This window comes from Dasypus novemcinctus, chromosome 3, assembly GCF_030445035.2.
Source record: "Dasypus novemcinctus isolate mDasNov1 chromosome 3, mDasNov1.1.hap2, whole genome shotgun sequence".
Classification (NCBI taxonomy): Eukaryota; Metazoa; Chordata; class Mammalia; order Cingulata; family Dasypodidae; genus Dasypus; species Dasypus novemcinctus.
Genome location: NC_080675.1, coordinates 3,484,420 through 3,509,064, shown reverse-complemented (window position 1 = coordinate 3,509,064; position 24,645 = coordinate 3,484,420). Strand labels below are relative to the sequence as shown.

The 24,645-nt window shown below is 40.2% G+C and overlaps 1 protein-coding gene across 2 annotated transcripts in view; it reads left to right on the top strand.

Annotated features, from left to right (window-relative positions):
* TECPR2 (tectonin beta-propeller repeat containing 2) overlaps positions 1 to 24,645 on the top strand; it is a 136,847-nt gene that overhangs the window by 4,551 nt on the left and 107,651 nt on the right. For both annotated transcript variants that reach the window (XM_004483537.3, XM_004483536.4), the window contains exon 2: positions 22,491 to 22,781. In XM_004483537.3, coding sequence (XP_004483594.2) covers positions 22,563 to 22,781 — 219 coding nt within the window. In that variant the 5' untranslated portion in view covers positions 22,491 to 22,562. The remainder of the gene's footprint in view (positions 1 to 22,490; positions 22,782 to 24,645) is intronic.

Below are 24,645 nucleotides of genomic sequence, written 5' to 3'. Positions count from 1 at the left end.
ACACCCCTTTCCTCACCCCCACACTTGCCCCTGGTAAACTTGTATTCTTATTTCTGATCTTGAATTTGCATATTCCAAATACTTTATATAAGATCATGAACTATCCTTTTGCGTCTGGCTTCTTTCACCCAATATGATGTCTTCAAGGTTCAGCCACGTTGAGACAAGTTCCAGAACGTCACTTCTTTGTATGGCTGAATAATCCATCGTATGGATGGGCCACATTTTGTTTACCCATTCTTCTCTTGGTGGTCACTTCGGTGAATTCCACCCTTTTGGCAATTATGAATAATGCTGCTATGAACATTAGTGTACAAATATATGTTCAACTCCCTGTTTTCAGTTCTTCTGGGTATATACCTAGAAGTGGGATTGTTGGGTCATATGGTAATTCTGTGTTTTACTTTCTGGGGAACTGCCAAACTGTTTCCCACAGCATTTGTACCGTTTTACATTGCTACCAACAATGTACAGGGTTCCTGTTTTTTCATATCAACACTTCTTACTTTCCATTTTTTAAAATAGTAGCCATTCTAGTGGGTGTGAGGTAGTATCTCGTAGTTTTGATTTGCATTTCCCTGATGGCTAGTGACCGAGCATCTTTTCATGTGCCAATTGGCCATTTGTGTGTCTTCTTTGGAGAAATGTCTACTCAAATCCTTTGCCCATTTTTTAGTTAGGTTGGTTGTTGAGGAGTTGTAGGAGTTCTTGATATATTCTGAAGATTAAGCCCACATCAAGTATATGATTTCCAAATATTTTCTCCCATACTGTAGGTTATCTTTTCCCTTTCTTGATAATGCCCTTTGATGCACAATTTTTTTTTAAGGAGGTATTGGGGATTGAAACCAGGATCTCATGCATGGGAAACAGGCACTCAACCACTGAGCTACACCTGCTACCCTGCACGTTCCCTGCCCTCCCCCCCATGGCTCCCTGCTCTGTTTGCTCATTATTTTTGCTTGTTGTTTTTGCTCATTGTCTACTCTTTTTTTTTGTTTCTTGTCTGCCTGTGTGTGTGTTTTGTTTTGTTTTTTTCTTTAGGAGGCACTGGGAACTGATCCTGGGACCTCCCATCTGGGAGGTAGTCTCTCAACTGCTTGAGTCACATCCGCTCCCTCCTTGTTTGGTTTTTGCTCATTTCTGCTCATAGTTTGCTTTTTATCTTGCTCATTGGTTATTATTTTTTGCTTGATGTCTGTCTACTCATTGTTCGTTGTTTGTCTTTTTTAGGAGGTACTGGGAACCAAACCCGGAACCTCCCATGTGGGAGGTGGGCGCGAGACTGCTTGAGCCACATCCACTTCCCTCCCCTGCACATTTTGATGAGGTCCCATTTATCTTTTTTTTTTTTTTTCCCGAGGTACTGGGGCTGGGAATTGAATCCAGGATCTCATATGTGGGAAGCTGGTGCTCAGCTACTGAGCAACATCAGCTCCCGTGAGTCAATTTCTTTGTTTGTTTGCTTGTTGTTTTTTTTGTTTTTAGGAGGCATTGGGAACCAAACCCAGGACATCCCATCTGGGAAGCAGGTGCTCAACCACTCAAGCCACATCCACTCCCCCCATTTATCTATTTTTTCTTTTGTTGCTTATGCTTTGGTGTAAAGTGTAAGAAACCATTGCCCAAAACAAGGTTCCTATGTTTTTTTCCCTAAGATTTTTATAGTTTTAGTTCTTATATGTAGGTCATTGATCCATTTTAAATTAATTGTTGTATATGGTGTGATGTAGGGGTCAGTACTTCATTCCTTTTTGTTGCTGAATAATATTCCATTGAATGGATACACTACATTTTATTTATTCATTCATCAGTTGATGGACACTTGGGTTGTTTCTACTTTTGGGCTATTGTAAATAATGCTGCTGTGAAAAATTCATATGTAAGTTCTTGTGTGGATGTGTATATTTTCTTTTTTAAAATTAATTTTTTTCATTTTTTTTTTTTAAAGATTCATAGATCACAAAAAATGTTACATTAAAAAATAAAAGAGGTTCCCATATACCCCCTACCCCCCACTCCTCCCACATTAACAACCTCTTTCATCACTGTGGCACATTCATTGCATTTGGTGAATACATTTGGAGTACTGCTGCACTGCATGGATTATAGTTTATATTGAAGTTTACACTCTCCCCCAGTCCATTCAGTGGGTTATGGCAGGATATATAATGTCCAGCATCTGTCCCTGCAATATCATTTAGAACAACACCAAGTCCCGAAAATGCCCCCACATCACATCTTTCTTCCCTCTCCCTGCCCTCAGCAACTACCGTGGCCACTATCTCTACATCAAAGATACAGTTTCTTCCATTGCTAGAGTCACAATAGTTCTTTAGTAGAATACCAGTATGTTTTTATTTATTTTGTATATGTACCTATGAGTGCAGTTGCTCCGTCCTTCGGCAACTCAATGTTTAACCATTAGAAGAACCACCAGATTGTTTACCAGAATGACTACAGCATTTTACACTCCCAGCAGCCATGCGTGAAGGTTCCAATTTCTCTTTATCCTCACCAACAATACTTGTTATCTGACTTTGATTCTAGCCATCCCAGTGGGTGTGAAGTGGTATCTCCTGGTGGTTTTTAAAAATTTGCATTTCCCTGATGGCTAATGATGTTGATCATCTTTTCATGTGCTTATTGGCCATTTTAAAATTTTCTTTAAAGAAATCTTTATTCAGACAGATCCTTTATGTATTTTTTAATTAGGTCATATGTCTTTTTTGTTGTTGAATTGTAAGATTTTTTTGTTGTTTTTGCTAGATAAAATCCCTTCTAAGATGTATTGTTTGCAAATATTTTCTCCCATTCTGTGGGTTGTTTTTCACGTTAGTAATAGTTTCCTTGGAGCACAAAGTTTTTAATTTCAATGCAATCAAATTGCTTATTCTGACTGTTGTGTAAGAGAATGGATTCTAGGCAGGCGTGGCAGTCACTAGAAAACCATCGCAGTGGTTCCAATGAGAGACAGGATGGCTTGGACTCAGGCATGGGTAGAGTTTGGTGAGAAGGGGCCAGGTTTGAGGTAGGTTTAGAGACAGAGCTCATGGCAGGAGGTGAAGGATTGTTGAGCGGGGGGTAAGAAGGAGAGGGAGGAATCAAGAAGGATTGATTTTATCTTGAGCAATATTTAACATTCAAGCTTTGATTATACTGTTACTGGCTGCAGAATTTATAGGTTTTTTAAAAAAATGTGGTAATATCTATATAACATAAAATTTGTCAGTGACATTAAATAATTGACAATACTGTATAACTTTCACCATCGTCTATTTCCAGAACATTTTCATCATCCCAAACACAAATTTGTACAGTTAAGCAATAATGTCTCATTCCCCCCTCCACCTGGATCTTGCTACTTTCTGTCTCTGAATTTGCTTATGCTAGATATTTCATATAAGGGGAATCACACAACTTGTGTTCTTTTGTCTGCTTATTTCACTTATTGTAGTGTTTTTTAAGGGTCAGCCATGTTGTAGCATGTCTCAGAACTTTATTCCTGTTTTATATGAATAAAAATCCTTATTGATTTATTTCTAGCCAGTGTAATAATTGGAAAATAGTACCCTCGTTGTTTTTTTGTTTTGTTTTTATAGATTTATTTATTTTCATTTATTTATTTCTCCCCCCCTCATTTTTTGCACTCACTGTCCACTCATCATCTTTTTAGGAGGCACCGGGAACTGAACCACCTCACTTGAGCCACTGCTGCTCCCTCATTGTTGTTTTAATTTTCATTGTTATGATTTCTTATGTCGTAAGTTTTTTATTTTCAAATACTTTCAAACTTACAGGACAGTTACAAAAATAATACAAACATGAGAAATCCAACATACCCCTATCCACCGGATACCCAGATTCATCAATTTTACCATTTTGCCACATTTGCTATCTCATTCTATCAGTATATCAGTCCATCTATCTGTGTGTCCATCTGTCTGTCTATTTATCAGTCTGTTTTCTGAGCACTTGAGTGTAGGCTGTACACATCATGCTCCTGAACACTTAACACTGTCGTGTACGATTCCCAAGATTCACTTAATGGCCAATTTAAGTGTAGAAATCAAGTTTAAGAAATTTAACATTGATATAAAGCTTACAGTCTGTATTTCATTTTTTTCAAAGTCCCCAAAATGTCCTTTTGAGTCTTCCCTCCTCTCTTGTTAGAGCCCATCCAGTATCATGTATTACCTTCAGTTGTTACTGTCTCTTTAGTTGCCTTTTTCCTTTCTTTCTTTTTAATTGAGGGAACATAGTACAGCATAAACTTTCCTATTTCAGCCACTCCCCAGCATACGGTCCTGTGGGATTAATAACATTCACTATGCTGCCGGAACCTCACCACCTGCCATTACAAAACTTTCCCATCTCCCCAAACAGAAACCCGACACCCATTCATTTTGCATTAATTCCCCATTTCCCTTACCCCCTGCCACTGCCCGCCCCCCAAGAGCTTGAATATTCTCAGATATTTTCTTTGTAATTACCATGGTGCCTACATTTCACATCTTAAATCTCTAACACTCTAGTTTTTTTTTTTTGATACTAACTTCAATAGTATCCCTTCACCTTTATGTAGTTCTTGCCACAGATTACATGCTTCTACTTTATGAGTCCAGACCCACTGATTTCTCATTATATTTTATGCATTTGCCATTTACGTCATGTAGGAAGTAAAAAGTGAGTTGCAAATCAATAATACAATTGTATTAATATTTTTATTTACTCCTGTTGTTACTCTCACCGGAGACCTTTGTTTCTTTATGCAGCTTCAATCTAGTGCTTATTGTCCTATCCTTTCTACTTGTAGAACTCATTTTAGCATCTCTTTTAGGGCCAGTTTAGTGGCAATGAACTCCTTCAGCTTCGTTTATCTGGGAATGCCTTAATCTTTTACTCATTTTTGAAAGACAGTTTTGCAAGATATAGAATTGTTGACTAGAAGTTTTTTCCTTTCAGCACTTTAGATATGTCATCCTACTGCCTTCTTGCCTCCATGGTTTATGATAAGAAATCAGCACTTAATCTTATTGAGGCTTCCCCCACTTTTATTTTATTAGAGAAGTTGTAGGTTTATGGAACAATCATGCATTACTACCAGCTTGCATTGGTATGGAACGTTTGTTACCATTGATAGCACAATTTTATAATTGTACTATTAATTAAAGTACATTTTTTAACTTAGGGTTCACTGTGTAGTATAGTTCCATGGATTTTTAAAAATTTTTAATGTTGCCATATATACAATCTGACATTTTCCCTTTTAATCATATTCAGATATATATATTTCAGTGCTGATAATTGTGTTCTCAGTATTATGCTACCATCATCACCATCACTACATATTGAAAGTCTGTACCAATTAAGCATTAACTCCCCATTCCCTACCCTTATCCCAGTCCCTGGTAATCTGTATTCTAGTTTCTCACTCTATGACTTTGCTTATTCTAATTATTTCATATCAGTGAGATCATACAATATTTGTCCTTTTTGATCTGGCTTATTTTACTCAGCGTGATGTCTTCAAGTTTCACCCATATTGTTGCACATATCAGAACCTAATTCCTTTTTACAGTTGAGTAATATTCCATTGTATGAATTACCACAGTTTATTTATCCAGTCATTGGTTTTTTTTTTTGTTTTTTTTTTTAAAGGTTTATTTTTATTTATTTAATTCCCCTCCCCTCCACCGGTTGTCTGTTTTCTGTGTCTTTTTGCTGCGTCTTGTTTCTTTGTCCGCTTCTGTTGTCATCAACGGCACGGGAAGTGTGGACGGCGCCATTCCTGGGCAGGCTGCTCCCTCCTTTGCGCTGGGCGGCTCTCCTTATGGGCGCACTCCTTGCTCATGGGGCTCCCCTACGCGGGGGACACCCCTGTGTGGCACGGCACTCCTTGCGCGCATCAGCACTGCGCATGGCCAGCTCCACGCGGGTCAAGGAGGCCCGGGGCTTGAACCGCGGGCCTGCCATGTGGTAGATGGACGCCCTAACCACTGGGCCAAAGTCCGTTTCCCCAGTCATTGGTTAATGAACACTTGGGTTGCTTCCTTCTTTTGGCAATTGTGAATACTGCCATTATGAATATCAGTGTACCAATGTCTGTGATCCTGTTTTGTGTTCTGGATATATTCATAGTAGAGGGATTGCTGGATCATACAGCAGTTCTATATTCAGCTTCTTGAGGCACTGCTAAGCTGTCTTCCACAGAGACTGCACCATTCTACATTCCCACCAACAGTGAAGGAGTGTTCCTATCACTCCACATCCTCTCCAGCACTTGTAGTTTTCTGTTTTTTTATTAACGACCATTCTATAAGGTGTGAGATGGTATCTCATTGTTGTTTCGATTTGCATATCCCTAACAGCTAGAGATACTGAATGTTTTTTCATGTGCTTTTTTGCCATGTGTATTTCCTTTTTGGAAGAATGTCAATTTAAGTCTTTTGCCCATTTAAAAATTAGATTGCGTGCCCTTTTATCATTGAGTGGTATGATCTCTTTATATAGCATGGAAATAAAACTCTTACTGGGTTTGTGGTTTCCAAATATTTTCTCCCATTGAGTAGGCTGCCTTTTCACTTTCTTGACAAAGTCCTTTGAAGCACAAAGGTGTTTAGTTTTGAGGAGGTCCCATTTATCTATTTTCTCTTTTATTGCTTGTACTTTGGGTTAAGAAACCACTCTCTACCACCAGGTCTTGAAGATGTTTTCCCACATTTTCTTTAGAGTTTTATGGTTCTAGCTTTTATATTGAGGTCTTTGATCCATTTGGAATTATTTTTTGTATAAGGTATGAGGTAGAGGCCCTCTTTCATTCTTTTGAATAAAGATAACCAATTCTCTCAGCACCATTTGTTGAATAGACTGTTCTTCCCCAGCTAGGTGGGTATGACAACCTTGTAAAAAATCACTTGACTATAGATGTGAGGGTCTGTTTCTGAACAGTCATTTCAGTTCCCTTGGTCTTTATGTCTGTCTTTATGCCAGGACCATGCTGCTTTTACTGCTGTAGCTAGGTGATATGATTTAAAGTACAGAAGTGAGGGTCCTCCAACTTTATTCTTCCTTTCTAAGATGTTTCTGGCAATTTGGTGCCCTTTACCATTCCAGATAAATTTGATAGGTGGTTTTTCCATTGCTTTAAAAAGAAATCTGTTGGAACTTTTATTGGGATTGCAGTCAATCTGTAAATCAGTTTGGGTGGAATTGACTTCTTAACAATATTTAGCCTTCCAGTCCATGAACACAGACTCTCCTTCCATTTATTTAAGTCTTCTTTGATTTCTTTTAGCAATGCATTGTAGTTTTCTGAATGAAGGTCCTTTACATCCTTGGTTAAGTTTATTCCTAAGTATCTGATCCTTTTAGTCACTATTGTAAAGGGAGTTTTTTTCCCTGACTTCATCCTCAGGTTGCTCACTACTTGTGTATAGAAACACTACTGATTTTTGCATATTAGTCTTATATCCTGCCACCGTGCTAAACTCATTTATTAGCTCTAGTAACTTTGTTGTAGATTTTTCAGGACTTTCTAGGGATAAGATCATGTCATTTGCAAATAGCAAAAGTTTTACTTCTTCCTTTCCAATTTGGATGCCTTTTATTTCTTTTTCTGGTCTGATTGTTCTAGCTAGAACTTCTAGCACTATATTGAACAATGGTCGTAACAGTTGGCATCTTAACTTGTTCCCAATCTCAATGGGAAAGCTTTCAGTCTTTCACCACTGAGTATAATGTTAGCTGTGGGTTTTTCCTATATGCCCTTTATCAGTTGTGGAAGTTTCCTTCAATTCCTATCTTTCGGAGTGTTTTAATCAAGAAAGGATACTGTATTTCTCAAATACCTTTCTGCATCAATCAAGATAATTATGTGATTTTCTTCTTTGTTTTATTAATGTGATAACGTGATTAGGCGGCTCCAGGAACCAATCCTGGGACCTCCAGAGTGGGAGAGAGGTGATCATTCTCTTGTGCCACTTCAGCTCCATGGTCTGCTGTGTCTCTTATTATCTCTTCTCTGTGTCTCTTTTTGTTGAGTCATTTTGCTGTGCCGGCTCTCTGCGTGGGCCAGCACTCCTGCACAGAGCAGCACTTGGCACAGGCCAGTACTCCATGTGGGCCAGCTCACCACACAGGCCAGCTTGCCTTCACCAGGAGGCCCTGGATATTGAACCCTGGACCTCCTATATGGTAGGTGGGAGCCCAATTGCTTGAGTCACATCTACTTCCTTGTAAGGTTGAGATTTTAGTTTCCATTGTAACTCTGCAACTTGTATAGTGAGACTATGAGTCTGGTTTTCAGAGATCTCAAGTCTGTAGCTGCACAAAACAAGAATATTTTTGGAGCACGCAGAAAATTTCACATCATTCATGCGGTGCTTAAGTATCTCTATTGCAAACTCAAGCCATGGACTGTTAATGGCCTCTTGATTATTGAAAAAGAAGTCATTGCCCTTGAATCTAATCAGAGTACAGAGGCAATTGCAAAAATCCCAGAACCAATTCAGAAATCCCTTTTTTTTTTTTAAAGATTTATTTTTTATTTATTTCTCTCCCTTTCCTCCCTACCCAGTTAATTGTCTGCTCTCTGTGTCCATTCACTGTGTGTTCTTCTGTGTCCACTTGTATTCTTGTCGGCGGCACCGAGAATCTGTATCTGTTTTTGTTGCATTATCTTGCTGCGTCAGCTCTATGTGTGTGCAGCCCCACTTACTGGGCAGGCTGCACTTTTTTTGCGTGGGGCAGCTCTCCTTATGGGGTTCACTCCTTGTGCGTGGGGCTCCCCTACATGGGGGACACCTGTGTGGGACAACACTCCTTGCGTGCATCAGCACTACTCATGGGCCAGCTTCACCACACGGGTCAGGAGGTCTGGGTTCGAACCTTGGACCTCCCATGTGGTAGGCGGATACTCTATCCATTGAGCCTGATCCGCTTTCTCAAAAATTCCATTTTTAAGATTCTGTTTCTTAGGAACCTCTCCCAGTACCTAGCTATATTAGTCAGGATTCTCTCGGGAAACAGAGATACCTGTAAATAGTATGAGATTTTATAAAATTGTCTCACACGACTGGGGATGCAAAGTCCAAATTCCACAGAGCAGGCTGCAAACCAGGGGCTCTGCTGAAGGTCCTTGGATGAGTTCCCAGGAGATGCTGGCTGTTTGAGATAGAGGTAGATGGAAATCTCTTTGAATGTGAAATCATTTCCACTTTTAAGGCCTTCAGCTGGTTAGAAGAGATATCACTCACTGCTGATGGCAGTCTTCTTAGTCTCTTGTAGATATAACCAGCCATCTATGCAATCAACTCATTTATGATTAAAGTCCATGAAATTCTCTTGTATTAAAGTTAGCCCAGTGCTTGCTTGACCAGACAACTGGGCACCATTACCTAGCCGAGATGACACATTAGCCTGACTATCGCATGTGCTTAAGACATAGTTTGATAGGACTGTTCTGGAAAGCAATTTGGCAATTTATTTATTAAATTGATTTTTAATAAATTGATACATTTAATAAATTGATACATTTTCATAAAACATACAGTCCATCCAAAGTGTGCAATCAATGGTATCTGGAATAATAACAGAGTTGTACATTCATCACTTCAATCAATATTAGAGAATTTTCATGATTCCAATAATAATAAAAACCAGACCGAAAAAACTCCTCTAGGGAAAAGGACTTGGCCCAGTGGTTAGGGCGTCTGTCTACCACATGGGAGGTCCGTGGTTCAAACCCGGGCCTCCTTGACCTGTGTGGAGCTGTCCCATGCGCGGTGCTGATGCACGCAGGGAGTGCTGTGCCATGCAGGGGTATCCCCCGCGAAGGGGTGTCCCCCGCGAAGGGGAGCCCCACGCGCAAGGAGTGCGCCCGGTAAGGAGAGCCGCCCAGCGCGAAAGAAAGTGCAGCCTGCCCAGGAATGGCGCCGCCCACACTTCCCGTGCCGCTGACGACAACAGAAGCAACAGAAGCGGGCAAAGAAACAAGATGCAGCAAATAGACACAGAAAACAGACAACTGGGGGAGGGGGGGAATTAAATAAATAAATAAATCTTTAAAAAAACACACCCTCTACCTCCTGAATAATCATCTCTCAGTCTCTCTATCCTTCCCCTGCCATACATAGCTGCTATTCTGTTTCTTTCTTATTTGCATTTATATTTTGTATAGATGGAGTCAAACAATACGTAGTACTTTAGGTTCGTTCACTTAATAAATTTCCTTTTTTTTAACTCTTAGTGGAAGATTATTAATATATTACTATACATTACTGTCCATAGTTTGCTTTGATTGTATTTTTGCCTGATATTAATATCTTGTAACATTAACGTACATTTGTTCAGTTTCAAAGAAAAATAGTCTTGTAGATGCAATTTCATGCATACTCATATTTCACATGAGATATTACTGTTACACAGGCCTATGTTATACTTTTTAGCTTTCCTTCTAGTAATAAACAGAACCTTAGATTTTCCCTTTAAACCACTATCATATCCATGTAATGATGTACCACTATCATACCCATATAATGATGTACTATGATATACTTTCACCGTTTCTATCCATTTCCAAAGAAACAACCTTTTTACCAGTTCTGCACAGATTAAATCTCAGCTTTCCATTCTCTAATTTCATTCTGTTTTCCGGTGACTTATATTCTAGTTACCAATTCTTGAGAGTTTACACAATATCTTTAATTCATAATAATGTAATCATACAATATCCTTTTGTGTCTGGCTTGCGTCACTCAACATAATGTCCTCCAGGTTCATCCATATTGTCGTATGCTTCACAACTTCATTTCTTCTTACAGCTGCTTAATATTCCATTGTCTGTATACACCACAATTTGTTTATCCATTCATTGGTTGATGGACACCAGGTTGTTGCTGTTTTTTGGCAATTATTAATAATGCTATGAACATTGGTATGCAAATGTCTGTGTCACTGCTTTCGTTCTTCTTGGTATATACCCAGTAGTCGTATTGGAGGGTCATATGGCAAATCTATTCTATATTCCCCACCAATAGGGAATAATCATTTCTGTCTGTCTTTCCACATCCTCTCCAATGCTTGTAGTTTTCTGTCTTTTTAATAGTGATCATTCTAACAGGTGTGAAACGGTATGTCATTAAAGCTTTGATTTGTATTTCCTTAATCACTAGTGATGTTGAACATTTTTTCATGTGTTTTTTCCACTATTGGTATTTCTTCTTTGGTTAAATGTCTGTTCAAGAATTTTGCCCATTTTTTAACCTGGTGATTTGTTTTTTTACTGTTGAGTTGTAGAATCTTCATATATCATGGATATAAAACCCTACAGATATGTGATTTCCAAATATTTTCTTCCATTGAGTTGACCGCCTTTCACCCATTTGACAGAGTTCTTTGAGGTGCAAAAATGTTTAATTTTTAGGAGGTCCCATTTTTCCATTTTTTCTTTCCTTGCTCGAGCTTTGGGTGTAAGATTTAAGACACCTCCACCGACCACCAGATCTTAAAGACGTTTCCCTACATTTTCTTCTAGTAGTTTTGTGGCACTGGTTTTTATGTTTAGGTCTCTAATCCATTTTCAGTTGATTCTTGTATAGGGAGTGAGATAGGGGTCTTCTTTCATCTTTCTGGTTATGGATATCCAGTTCTCCCAGCACCATTTGTTGAAGACATGGTTTTGTCCCAGTAATGTGGACTTGGCGTGCTTGTCAAAAACCAATTGGGTGGAACAGATGTGACCCAAGCAGTTGGGTGCCTACCTCCCACATGGGAGGTCCTGGGTTTGGTTCCCAGTGCCTCCTAAAGAAGATGTGCTGATGCAGCAGGCTGACACAGTGGACTGAGCAGGGAGTGGATGTTGCTCAAGCGATTGGGCACCCACCTCATATGGGAGGTCCTGAGTTCAGTTCTCCATGCCTCCTAAAGAAGACAAGCAGACATAACAAGTGGAAACAGTGAGTAGACAGACGAGGGAGACATCTCAGGGGAGTGGAATAAATAAATTAATAAATTTTTAAAAATCACCTATAATAAGATTAAAAAAGAAAGAGTAGTGGAGATACTTAAAAAACAAAATAAAAAAAAGAAACCACAATTGGCTGTAGAGGTAAGTTTCTATTTCTGGACTCTCAATTCTGTTCCACTGATTGATGGATGTATCTAGCTTTATGCCAGTACCATGCTGGTTTCTTTTTTTTTTTTTTACCTGGCTGTGTCATCATCGTTTTGGTGCATCACTTCGCCATGCAGGGGCCTGTGCCTCACTGCACAGTCTGGGACATCTTTTTTCTTTTTTTACCAGAAGGCCCAGGGATCAAACCAGGTTCTCCATGTGGTAAATGGGAGCTCAGCTGCTTGAGCTGGAGCTACTTCCCAATACCATGCTCTTTTGACCACTGTAGCTTTGTAATATATTTCAAGGTCAGGTAGTGAAATTCCTCCCACATCACTCTCTTTTTTTAGAATGCTTTTGACTATTCAGGTGTACTTTCCCTTCCAGATGAATTTGGTAATTATCTTTTCTATTTCTGTAAAGTAGGCTGTTGGAATTTTGATTGTTATTGTATTGAATCTGTAAATCAGTTTGGGTAGGATTGACAATATTTAGTCTTCCAATCCATGAACATAGAATATCTTTCCATTTGTTTAGGTCTTCACTGATTTCTTTTTGCACTGTTTTGTAGTTTTCTGCACATAAGTCTTATTTCTTGGTTAAATTGGTTCCTAGGTATTTGAGTCTTTTTGTTGCTATTGTAACTGGAATTTCTTTCTTGATTCCCTTCTCCCCTTGCTCATTACTAGTTTACAGATACATTAGTGATTTTTGCATGTTGATCTTGTATCCTGTACTTTGTTGAACTCGTTTATGAGCTCAAGTAGTTTTGTTGTAGACATTTCAGAATTTTCTAAATATGGAATCATGCCATCCACAGATAGAGTTTTACTTCTTCTTTTCCTATTTGGATGCCTTTTTTTTTTCTTGTCTAATTTCTTTAACTAGAACTTCTATAATATTGAACAACAGTGGTGACAGTGAGCATCCTTGTCTCATTCTGCTCTCAGAGGGAAAGCTATCAACCTTTTCCCATTGCATATGATGTTGGCTGTGGCTTTTGCATATATGCCCTTTATCATATTGAAGAACTTTTCTTCTACTCCTATCTTTTGAAGTGTTTTTATCAAGACAGGATGCTGGATTTTGTCGAATACCTTTTCTGCAGCTATCAAAATTATCATGTGGTTTTCCACCTTCAGTTTGTTACTGTGGTGTATTGCATTAATTGCTTTTCTTGTTTTTGAACTACCCTTGCATACCAGGAGTAAATACCACTTGATCGTGGTTTATGCTTTTTTAATGGACTGTTGGATTCTACTTGCAAGTATTTTATTGAGAATTTTTCCATCAATATTCTCTAGAGAGACTGAGCTGTAATTTTCTTTTCTTGTAGTGTCTTTATCTGACTTTGGTATTAGGGTGATGCTGACTTCATAAAATGTATTGGATAATTTTCCCTCTCAATTTTTTGGAAGAGTTTTAACAGGATTGGTGTTTCTTCGTGAAGCCATCTGGTCTTGGACTTTTCTTTGTTGGGAGATTTTTTAAAATTTTTTTTATTTTTTAAAAATTTATTGAAATATATCACTCATACATAAACATACATAAACAATAGTGTGTAATAGTTGTGAACTTACAAACCAAACACGTATAATATCAAACAAACATTTATAACATCTCACCCTACCACCAATAACTTGCAGTTTTTAAACTTTTTTAACTAATGATTAAAGAGCATTGTCAAAATATTACTATTAAACAAAGTAGTTTTCCCCTAACCAATCCGATTGTTATTATCTTTATATCATTTATATATGAACATACATAAACAATTAAGTATATAGTAAAAGTTGTGAACTTAAAAAGCAAACATGCATAATATCATGCAGGGGTCCCATACATCAACCCTCCACCAACACCTTGTATTGTCGTGAGATGTTTGTTATAAATTATGAAAGAACACTGTCAAAATCTTACTACTAATCATAGTCCCTATCTTACATTTGGTGTGTTTTTCCCCCAACCCACTGTATGATTATTTTTTAAATATATTTTTTTATGACAGAAGTTGTAAACTTACAAAACAATCATGCACATGTGCAGAATTCCCAAACAACATCCCTCCATCAACACACCACAATGTGGTGTGTCATTTGCTACAGATAAAATAATATCATATGATTGTTACTGTGTCCATAGTGTACATTTGGCTCACATTTTCCATACTGCCTCAGTATCAGCTCAGTACATCTTTTGCATAGATGCAAGAATATTATATTATTACTACTAACCGCAGTCCATAAGTCACTCCAGCTGTATTTTCCCATGCTTCTCCACATTCCCATCACCCTGCAGTAGTGATGTACATTTGTTCTAGCTAACAAAGGACACTCTTGTTACCATCAACCACAAATCTCACCCACCTCTTGGTTTACTGTGCTATCCAGTTCTAGATTATTCTCAACTATTCTATTAATTGTCATTTACATAACTAGACTACCATTTTCAGTCACATCCCCATTTATAAACCAGCTATCACTTACTATGTGTTACCATCCACTCCATACACCTCCACGATTTTACAGTAAAGCCAATCAAAACTTCTACATACATTAAACATCACTAGTCCACTCAGTCCTTCTCTTTTCTCCTTTAAGAATCCACCACCTACCACCAGGTCTTCAAGATATTTTCCAATAATTTCTTCTGGAAGTTTTATGGTTCTTTTATTTTTAGTTTTTTGATCCATTTTGAGTTAATTTTTTGAAAAGGTGTGAGATAGGGGTCCTCTTTCCTTCTTTCAGCTATGGATGTCCAATTCTTTCAGCACCGTTTGTTGAATGGATCGTTCTGCCCGAGCTGTGTGAGATTGACAGGCTCGTCAAAAATCACTTGACCATACCTGTGAGGGTCTGTTTCTGAACCATAAATTTGGTTCCATTGGTCTGTCGTGTCTGTCTTTAGGCCAATACCATGTTGTTTTACCACTATAGGTAGGTATTATGATTTAAAATCTGGCGATGAGGGTTCACTTTTCCTTTTTATGATGTTTCTAGCTATTCAGGACTCCTTACCCTTCCAAATAAATTCAGTGATCATGTTTTCAATTTTTTCTTTAATGCTGGTGGAATTTTTATCGGGGTTGCATTAAATCTGTATATCAATTTGAGTAGAATTGACATCTTTTTTTTATGGATTATAATATATATATATATTTTTAAATTTATTTTTTATTGATTTTGTAAAAATATTACATTAAAAAAATATATGAGGTCCCATTCAACCCCACCACCCCCACCCCTAGAATTGACATCTTAATGATGTTTAGTCTTCCAATTCATGAGCATGGAATGTTCTTCCAGTTATTTAGGGCTTTTTTGATTTGTTTTAACACTGAGTTGCAGTTTTCTGAATATAGGTGCTTTCCATCATTGGTTAAGTTTACTCCTGACTATTTGAGTTTTTTCTGTCGTATTTTATTTTCACCACTCTGTTGACACTTTTAGTTACTTTTGTTGATCTAATCTTCATTTCTAGACTCTCTTCCAGGCATCTCTCTCCTGTCTTTTCTTCTCAGGCTCTAGCTTGCCCTTTAGTATTTCCTAAAATTCTGGTCTCTTGCTTAAAAATTCCCTCAGTTTCTGTTTATCTGTGAATATTCTAATTTTGCCCTCATTTTTTAAAGACAGTCTTGCTGGATATAAGATTCTTGGCTGGAAGTTTTTCTCTTGCAGTATCTTAAGTATATCAGACCACTGTCTTCGTGCCTCCATGGTTTCTGGTAGGAAACCAGCACTTAATCTTATTGGATATCCCTTATATGTTATGCATTCATTTCTCTTGCTGCTCTCAGAATTCTCTCTTTGTCTTTGGCCTTTGATATTGTGATAAGTATGTGTCTTGGAGTTGGTCTATTTGGATTTTTTCGGATGGGAGTACATTGTGCTTCTTGGACAGGGATATCTGTGTCCTTCAAGAGGGTTGGAAAATTTTTGTTGGGAGATTTTTGCTGACTGATTTGATCTCTTTAGTTGAGGTTCTGTATTTCTTGTAGAGTTAGTTTAAGTTGTACGTTTCTGGAATTTGTCCATTTCATCTAGGTTGTCTAATTTGTTGTCATACAGTTTCTCATAATATCCTTCTATGATCCTTTTTATTTCTCTGGGATCAGTCCTTATGTCTCCTCTTTCATTTCTGATTTTATTTATTTGCTTCTTCTCTCTCTTTTTTTTCTTTATTAGTCTTGCTAAGTGTTTGTCCATTTTATTGATCTTCTCAAAGAACCAGTTTTTGGTTTTGTTGATTTTCACTTTTTATTTTGGTTCCCAATTTCATTTATTTTTCCTCCAACCTTTGTTATTTCTTTCCTTCTGTTTGCTTGGCGATTGGTTTGCTGTTCTTTTCCTAGTTCCTCCAGGTGTTCAATTAGGTCTTTGATTTTAGCTCTTCTTTTAAAATATAGGTGTTTAGGGCTATAAATTTCCATGTCAGCACTGCCTTCACTGAATCCCATAAGTTTTGTTCTCATTTTCATTCATCTCTAGATATTTACTAATTCTCTTACATTTTCTTTTTGACCCACTGATTGTTTAGAAGTGTGATTTCTAGCCTCTGCACATTTGTGAATTTTCTCGTTTTCCATCAGTGATTTCCAGCTTCATTCCATTATTAACTCTGAAAGTGCTTTGTGTAATTTCAATTTTATATATTTATTGAGACCTGCTTTGTGACCTAACATGTCGTCTACTCTGGAGAAAGATCCATGAACACTTGAGAAGAATGTATAACCCACCGAGTTTGGATGCAGCGTTCTGTATATATCTAGCTCTTTTATCATACTGTTCAAGTTCTCTGTTTCCTTGTTGATCTTCTATCTAGTTCTAGCAAGTGATGTGAGTTGTTGTGTTGATGTTTCTAACCATTGTTGTAGAGATGTCTCTCCCTTCAGTTTTGCCAGAGTTTGCTTCATATATCTTAGAGCACCTGGTTAGGTGCATAGATTTTTTTCTTTTTTTATATTTATTTCTCTCCCCTTCCTCCCTGCCATTGTCTGCTCTCTGTGTCCATTTGCTGTGTGTTCTTCTGTGTCCACTTGCATTATCAGGTGGCACCAGGAAACTGCGTTTCTTTTTTTTGTTGCATCATCTTGCTGCATCAGCTCTCCATGTGTGCAGTGCCACTCCTGGGCAGGCTGCCCTTTTTTTTACGCAGGGCAGCTCTCCTTGCAGGGCACACTCCTTGTGTGTGGGGCCCCCTACCTGGGGGTGCCCTTGCGTGGCACAGCACTCCTTGTGCATGGCAGCACTGCATGTATACCAGCTCACCACACGGGTCAGGGTGCCCTGGGTTTGAACCCTGGACCATCCATTTGGTAGGCGGACGCTCTATCAGTTGAGTCAGATCTGCTCCCCTATGACTGTACTCCTTCCTGGTGAATTGTCCCCTTTCATTAATATGTGTCATGGCCTTCTGCATCTCTTGTAAGTTTTTCATTTAAATTCTGTTTTGTCTCGTATTAGTATAGCTACCCCTGCTCTTTTTTAGTTGCTGTTTGCATAGAATATATTTTTCCAACCTTTTGCTTTCAGCCAATTTATGTTCTTTGGTTTACAGTGAGTCTCTTGTAAGCAGCATATGGGTGGATCATGTCTTTTTAATCTATTCTTTCAGCTTCTATCTTTTAATTAGGGAGTTTAATCCATTCATGTTATGTAATATTATTGTAAAAAGCGTTATTTACTTCCATCATTTCATTCTTTGGCTCTCATATGTCATACCTTATTTTTGCCTGTCATTTTACCTCTTTGATGATCCTTTCTGATAGTTTTCCCTTCTAGACTCTCCTCCAAGCTTCTCTCTCCACTCTGTTTCTTTCATGCCCTAGGGCTTCCTTTAATATTTCCTGCAAACATGGATTCTTTTCCACAAACTCTCAGTTTCTGTTTATTTGTGAATATTTCAAACTCACCTTCATATTTGAAGGACAGTTTTGCTGCATAAAGAATTCTCAGCTGGCAGTTTTTCTCTTTCGGTATCCTAATGGTATCATACCACTGTCTTCTCGCCTCCATGGTTTCTCATGAGAAATCCACACTAAGTCTTATTGGGTCCCTTGTATGTGATGGTTGCTTCTCCTTTGCTTCTTTCAGAATTTTCACTTTTTATCTTTTGCATTTGACATTCTGAGTAGTATGTGTCTTGGAGTAGTCTAGTCAGATTTATTCTGATTGGAGTACCCTGTGCTTCTTGGACATGTAAATTCATTCCTTTCATGAGAATTGGGAAATTTTCGCCCTTTATTTCCTGAAATACTCTTTCTGCCTCTTTTTACGTCCCTTCTCCTTCTGGAATGTCCATGGCACGTATGTTGTTGCACTTGGTGTTATTATTTAACTCCCTGAGTCCCTGCTCGATATATTACATTCTTTTTTTCTCTGTGCTCTTCTCTCTCTTCAAGTTCAGCTGCTTTGTCTTCTTTATAACTTGTTCGTTCTTCTATGTATCTGAGTCTCCTCTTGTATGCCTCTAGTTTGTTTTTGTTTTGTTTAGTTTGGGAGGAACCAGGAACTCGTAAATGGGGAACAGGCACTCAATCACTGAGCTTCCCACCCTCTGATGTGTTTTTTTCTTTAACAAATCAATTTTATTGCTATGCATTAATAAAGCATACAATTCATCCAAAGTGTACAATCAATAAATGGTATTTGGTATAATCACATAATTGTGCATTCATCACTTCAGTCATTATTAGAGCATTTTCATTATTCAAATAATAATAATAAACAGAAAATAGACAAGGAAATTCTTCACCTTTCAGTCTATGTTTTTAATCTCACCTATTGTGTCTTTCTTTCCCATAAGCTCTGTTATTTTTTGTACAGGTTTTCAAATTCTTCTTTGTGCCCAGTTTTTTCTTGATGTCCTTTATCTCTTTAGTTATATTGTCCTTCAACTCCTTGATTTGATTTAGGCGATTGGTATTAACCTTGTTGATTAGTTGTCTCAAATCCTGTGTCTCACCTGGGCCTTTGATATATTCCTTAGCTTGAGCCTTATCTTCTTTTTTCTTAGTAGGGCTTGTAATTTTTTCTGATGTCTGGGCATCTGATTATGATGGTGAGTTTACCCTGCTACTCAATTTCTCTCTTTTGCATAGCGTCTTAGTGGTGGGAAGCTGTGTGTTGTTGATGTTCTTTGAGTCTTGGTTCAGCCTGTTCTAACTCTTTAGGATTGTCCCCGTTTAGTTGCTCAAATTCAGGCCCTGGGCCCACTAATGGGTTGCAGACCTGGTCCTTGGGGAGGGATGCTGTAAAGGCAGGAAAAAACCTTTTATTTATTTACTTTTAATTTCCTCATGTGCACTTCCTTGGTCTGCCAGCAGATGGTGATCTTCCACCCCCCTCTCAGTTCAAAGTCTGGTCAGAGTGTGTTTGCTGCAATGCTGACAGCAACGGTGTGACCGAGGGTCCTGCCTTAGGGCGATTAGAGCCTTACAGATCAGACTTTCTCAAAGACTCTTCTCCAACCTTTATTGGCAGCCCCCTTCCTTTTCCTAGGTAGGAAATAGTTCTAGTCTCCTCTGTGTCCTCTGGAGAAGCCCTATCTCTTTAGTCCTCTGGAGAAGGGCTATCTCTTTAGCCCCTTGCCAGCTCCCAAGGCAGGCAATGTGATGCAGCCCCACCCGGCCTGGAAGGCCACATTTATGGGTCACAAGCCGAGTCCACCTTAGGCTGTGTCCCTCTCTTCCCTTTCCTGGGGAGGTGGCCCCCTCATTGGCAGCCCTGGCCCTAGGCTAGAGAATTCAAAGGTGTCTGCTCCGAGGGTAGGACAAGTGTTGCGGTCAGCTGCAGCTGCAGCTCTTACTACCGAGTCTTCCTGTGAGAGTCTTGTTCTTTTCCTTCATCCCTCTCACTTCTGGGTGGTTCCAGCCTTCCCCTGGTGTCCTAAACCCTAGAACATTTTTCCAGGCCATTTTTTTTACTGTCTTCTAGCTATTTTTCTGGGAGATAAGTGAGTCCTGTGTGTCTGTAATAATACTCCATCTTCCCTGAAGTCTACATTTTATTTTTAATTCATCCATTTTACATCTTGAAATTTACTCTGAGAAAACACTTGAAAACATCTTTGTTGTCTGTGAAATTAGAGCATTTTGGTGAAGAATATTTGGGTTTATCCATATATTGTATTCTCTGGGATTTTTCTTTGTGGTCATTAAAAATCATTTTGTGAGAAAACTAAAACCAAAAAAAGTGAAAAATTTTAAACAAAAAAATATTTAAGGATATGAAAATATTCAAGATTTAGTAAGTGAAAAATTGTATATATACACACACACACACACACCCCTCTACCTCCTACCTTCAGTTTCTCATCTCTCGTGCCTCTGTGTGACGAGATTATAAGCGGCTCTCATTTCCTTTTTGCACTTTTCTATACTTCCATATTTTCTGTAGTAAACATTTATAACTGTTCCAAAAAGAAAATTTTATTTTAAAAGCCACATAATTCCGGTGTGTGTGTATGTGCATGCTTCTGTATTCCCATCAAGGAAACAAAAGCCTTCACTGCTGGTGTCTCCTTATGCTTGAGGATGGAGGAAAGGTGGAAGAGGAACCGTTTTTTCCTCTGGAAAATGGAGGTACCAAAGGTGCCCACCCCAGAGTGCCGTGCTGAGGACTGGACCATTTCCTGGGTCTGAATGTCTTTAGCTCCCAGTGTCAGTGATCGCTGTTCTCGCTGCTGTTTGGGTGGTTTGGGCTGCAGGGATCCGCATGCTTTCCCAGGGCCCCTGCCGGTGGCCCCTGCCACGTGGTCTGCCTGGCAGCCGTTTCCTTTTCGTTTGATTGCTGGGTCATGTGCCTCCTGCCCGTCCTTCTGGAGAGCTCGCCCTACGGAGGCCTGCGGATCTCGTGTGCCTCTTTGCCAGGCATTTAGCCTTCCAGGCTGTAAGCCCACTTCCCTGGCCGCTCTGTAGACAGCACCAGCCTCGACTGTCCTCCTAGAGCCATGTGACTTGGGCAAATTGCTGAAACCTCCAGAGCTCCAGTTCCTGCTAATGCAGGGATATGATTATTTGCGTTAATTTACTTTTGGGACAGTTTTCATATGTAGATATCTTGTCTGTTGTGACTGTCAAATGAAGTAGAAATCAGTGGAAAATAGGATATGCCATACAGATATGGAGAATTATTATTCTGGGGTTGAGTTTGGCCATATTGGAGAATAGATGATATTTTGCTGCTCTTCCATTCTTGTAATTCATTCTTTTTTTGCACATTTACATTTTTCACAACTCATTCGTTTATTCAGAAAATCTTATTGAGCGCCTCCTGTGTGCTTGACCCTTGTCTCAGTTGTCCAGGCTAAAGGGGTGAATGAGACAGATGGGGGGTGGTCACTCTGCTGGGGCTAACAGACCAGTGGGGTGGAGAGTGGGCAGAGGTAGCCAGTCAACTGAGAAGGAAGGGACGGATGGAGAAAGTACAGCAGGGTGATGCTACGGAGGGTGCCAGTTTGGGGAAAGGGAGGGAGAGGGGACTTGGGGGGCAGCCAGGCAAGGCCTCGAGGAGGATGCGACATGTTAGCAGAGCCAGGTGACGTCAGGAGAAAGTGCATCTGGCTGGAGCGGAGGCCTTGACCAGAAGAGGGCTGGGAGGTCAGCCAGCCACGCCTGTGAACCTAGGAGACTGCACATCCCCCAGCACCTGAGAAGCTTTACCAGGGGGGCTGAGTGTCTCCACAGAGCATTAAGGGCCACAACATCTGTCCAGAGCTCCTTCCCCTGTGCGTCTGATTGTCAGGGCTTTGGCTGTGGAAAGGACCCGGGAGTGAGGTGGCCTCATGTCAAGTCTTGGCCTCATGTCGAGGGCAAGTCTCTTGACCCCCTTTGACCTGGGGACCTTCATGTACAGACCCGGGACAGTGAGGATTAAATGAGTTAGCGAGCCCGTGGTAAGGCAGAGCACGCCTGTGGGGGCCGAAGCTTTGACTCCACAGTGCACAGAGGAGCAGCCTCAACGTGGCCCGGAGGGGGGGGCGAGGAGGCGGCTGTGGGCATCCTCCCGGGGGGCCTGCTGCTTCACTGTGGCATGGTGCACTTGGCGGATTTCTGAGTCTCGGACTGTTCGCCTTCCTGGCATGGGTGTTTTCCTGATTTGTTCCACAGCCCATCCACCCTGGCAGGCTCCGTAGCTCAGGATGCTTCTGGTGGCACCCCTCCACACTGACCCCACCTTCTCCTGGGACCGCAGTCGCACCTGACCTCTTCGTCATTATTTCATCCTCCCTGCTCGATCCTAAGCTACTAGAGCCTAAGAACCACATTTTATGTTCCTGCCACCCTCCATTGTCTTCACCATAGCCTAACTTGTAGGGGTCAGTGCATAGCGAGGGGCACTGGGAGCCAGCAAGAATGACAGCCTCTTGTCTTCAGCCCCCAGGTGTCTCTAATGCCAGAGGACGCTCTCCTTTTCCTGCTGGAACGTCATCTGTGGGAACCCCGGCCATGGCCTTGCCCTCCGAGCCCGTCACGTTCAGAGAGTTCTGCCCTTTGTACTATCTCCTCAATGCCATTCCCACCAAGATCCAGAAGGGCTTCCGCTCCGTGGTGGTGTACCTCACGGCCCTCGACGCCAGTGAGGACTACATCGCACTGGGCAGCAGCATCGGCATGCTCTACCTCTACTGCCGGCGGCTCGGCCGGATGAAGAAGTACAACTTCGAGGTGGGTCTCACTCGGCTTGCCCTCAGCTGGCCTGAGCCCTGGCTGGTGTTCCTCATGGTTACGTGTTCTGGGATGGGGTCATTTACTTCTGCTTTGCTCGAATGTGCCCTTAATACCTCGCCAAGCAGGACTTTAAAGTCACCGTCAGTCGAGGTAGAATATAACTACAATTGTTGGTGTTTTTGACTCCCCAACCCTGCCTCTATCCCTTTCAAAAGAACATTTTAGTGTTTAACACTTACTAGAAATGCTTTGGGTGGAAGTAGTTTCTTTTTTCTAAGTGTTTTATTTTTCCAGGTGTCTTCACTGATGTATCTGTAGTTCTTTCGTGTTAAAGTTATTATCAAAAATGGTTAAAGTTAGTATTGGCCAGTTGCCAGAACATGCACACCTGAATGAAATCACCCCTATCACGCCACCGTTGGGGTGAGGACTGATCTCTGCTTGGCACTGGTGGTTGGCTCAGGTCAGGTGTCTGGGTGCTGTGGGTACTGGGGAGTGCATGGTCTGTGTTATGGTAGCACCAAGTGTTGATGAACCACCATCTGCTGCTTGATCCATTTGGTCAACAGCTGTAGTTTATTGAGTCACAGCTTTTGTGAGGGACCCGAAAATAATAGAGTTGTGGCTCCTGCTTCAAGGAGCTCACAGCCTCACGGGCTCTGCTAGCTCTGCTTCTGTGTTACAAATACTTGTTCTGTTCAATATTCAACTTAGTCAATCTTTAATTTAAAAGCTTTGTTTGGGAAACGGACTTGGCCCAGTGGTTAGGGCGTCCGTCTACCACATGGGAGGTCCACGGTTCAAACCCTGGGCCTCCTTGACTCGTGTGGAGCTGGCCCATGCGCAGTGCTGATGCGCGCAAGGAGTGCCATGCCACGCAGGGGTGTCCCCCGTGTAGGGGAGCCCCACGCGCAAGGAATGCGCCCCGTAAGGAGAGCCGCCCAGCACGAAAGAAAGTGCAGCCTACCCAGGAATGGCGCCGCCCACACTTCCCGTGCCGCTGACGACAACAGAAGCGGACAAAGAAACAAGACGCAGCAAATAGACACAGAGAACAGACAACCAGGGGAGGGGGGGAGTTAAATAAAATAAATAAATCTTTAAAAAATAAATAAATAAATAAAAGCTTAGTTTTTCTTAGACTCTTTGTTCAGTTAAAAATAATAAAAATGAAGAGTGCATGCATAGAACTTGCCTTGTGCCAGGAATAAATGTAAACATTTACTGGTGTTCACTTGTTTCCTCCTTACAAAAGCCCTTAGCAGATGTAATTATTTTTCCCATCTTACCAGGGAGATGGCTGAGGCACAGAGGGCTTGAGTCACCTGCCCAAGGTTAGGTAGCTTGTGAAGAGGCACCAGTGTTGAACCTGGGCAGGCCAGCTCCAGAGTTGGTATTAATCATTTTTTTTTCTATAAAAATTAGTAAATTTCGATTCCTTTTTGGCTAATAGTTAGCTTACGGAGTTGACTAATAAATTCCCCCAAACATTTAAGACCACTTACATAGTTAGTCTTTGAAACTATAGCTGTGAATTAAATATGTCTGAAATCTCTCATACACTTAAAATATTGACAAGAAAGACTTATGAATCCAACAACAACAAATTGTAAGCATTTAAACCAGCCTTATAAGTCTAATAAATAAGACATAAACTTAGTAGATCAGATTTTCTCAAGCACTTAGCGTGATTAGAAAAAAATCTAAACTGACACAAAACAATATTATGATTATAAAACTTGTTATGTTACCTCGTTCAACATAAAGCATTCATTTTTTATACCTCTTTGTACTTACAAACTTGCTCAACCAACCAAAGGGAACAGAATTGTGATGGTTAGGCTAATGTGTCAACTCAGCC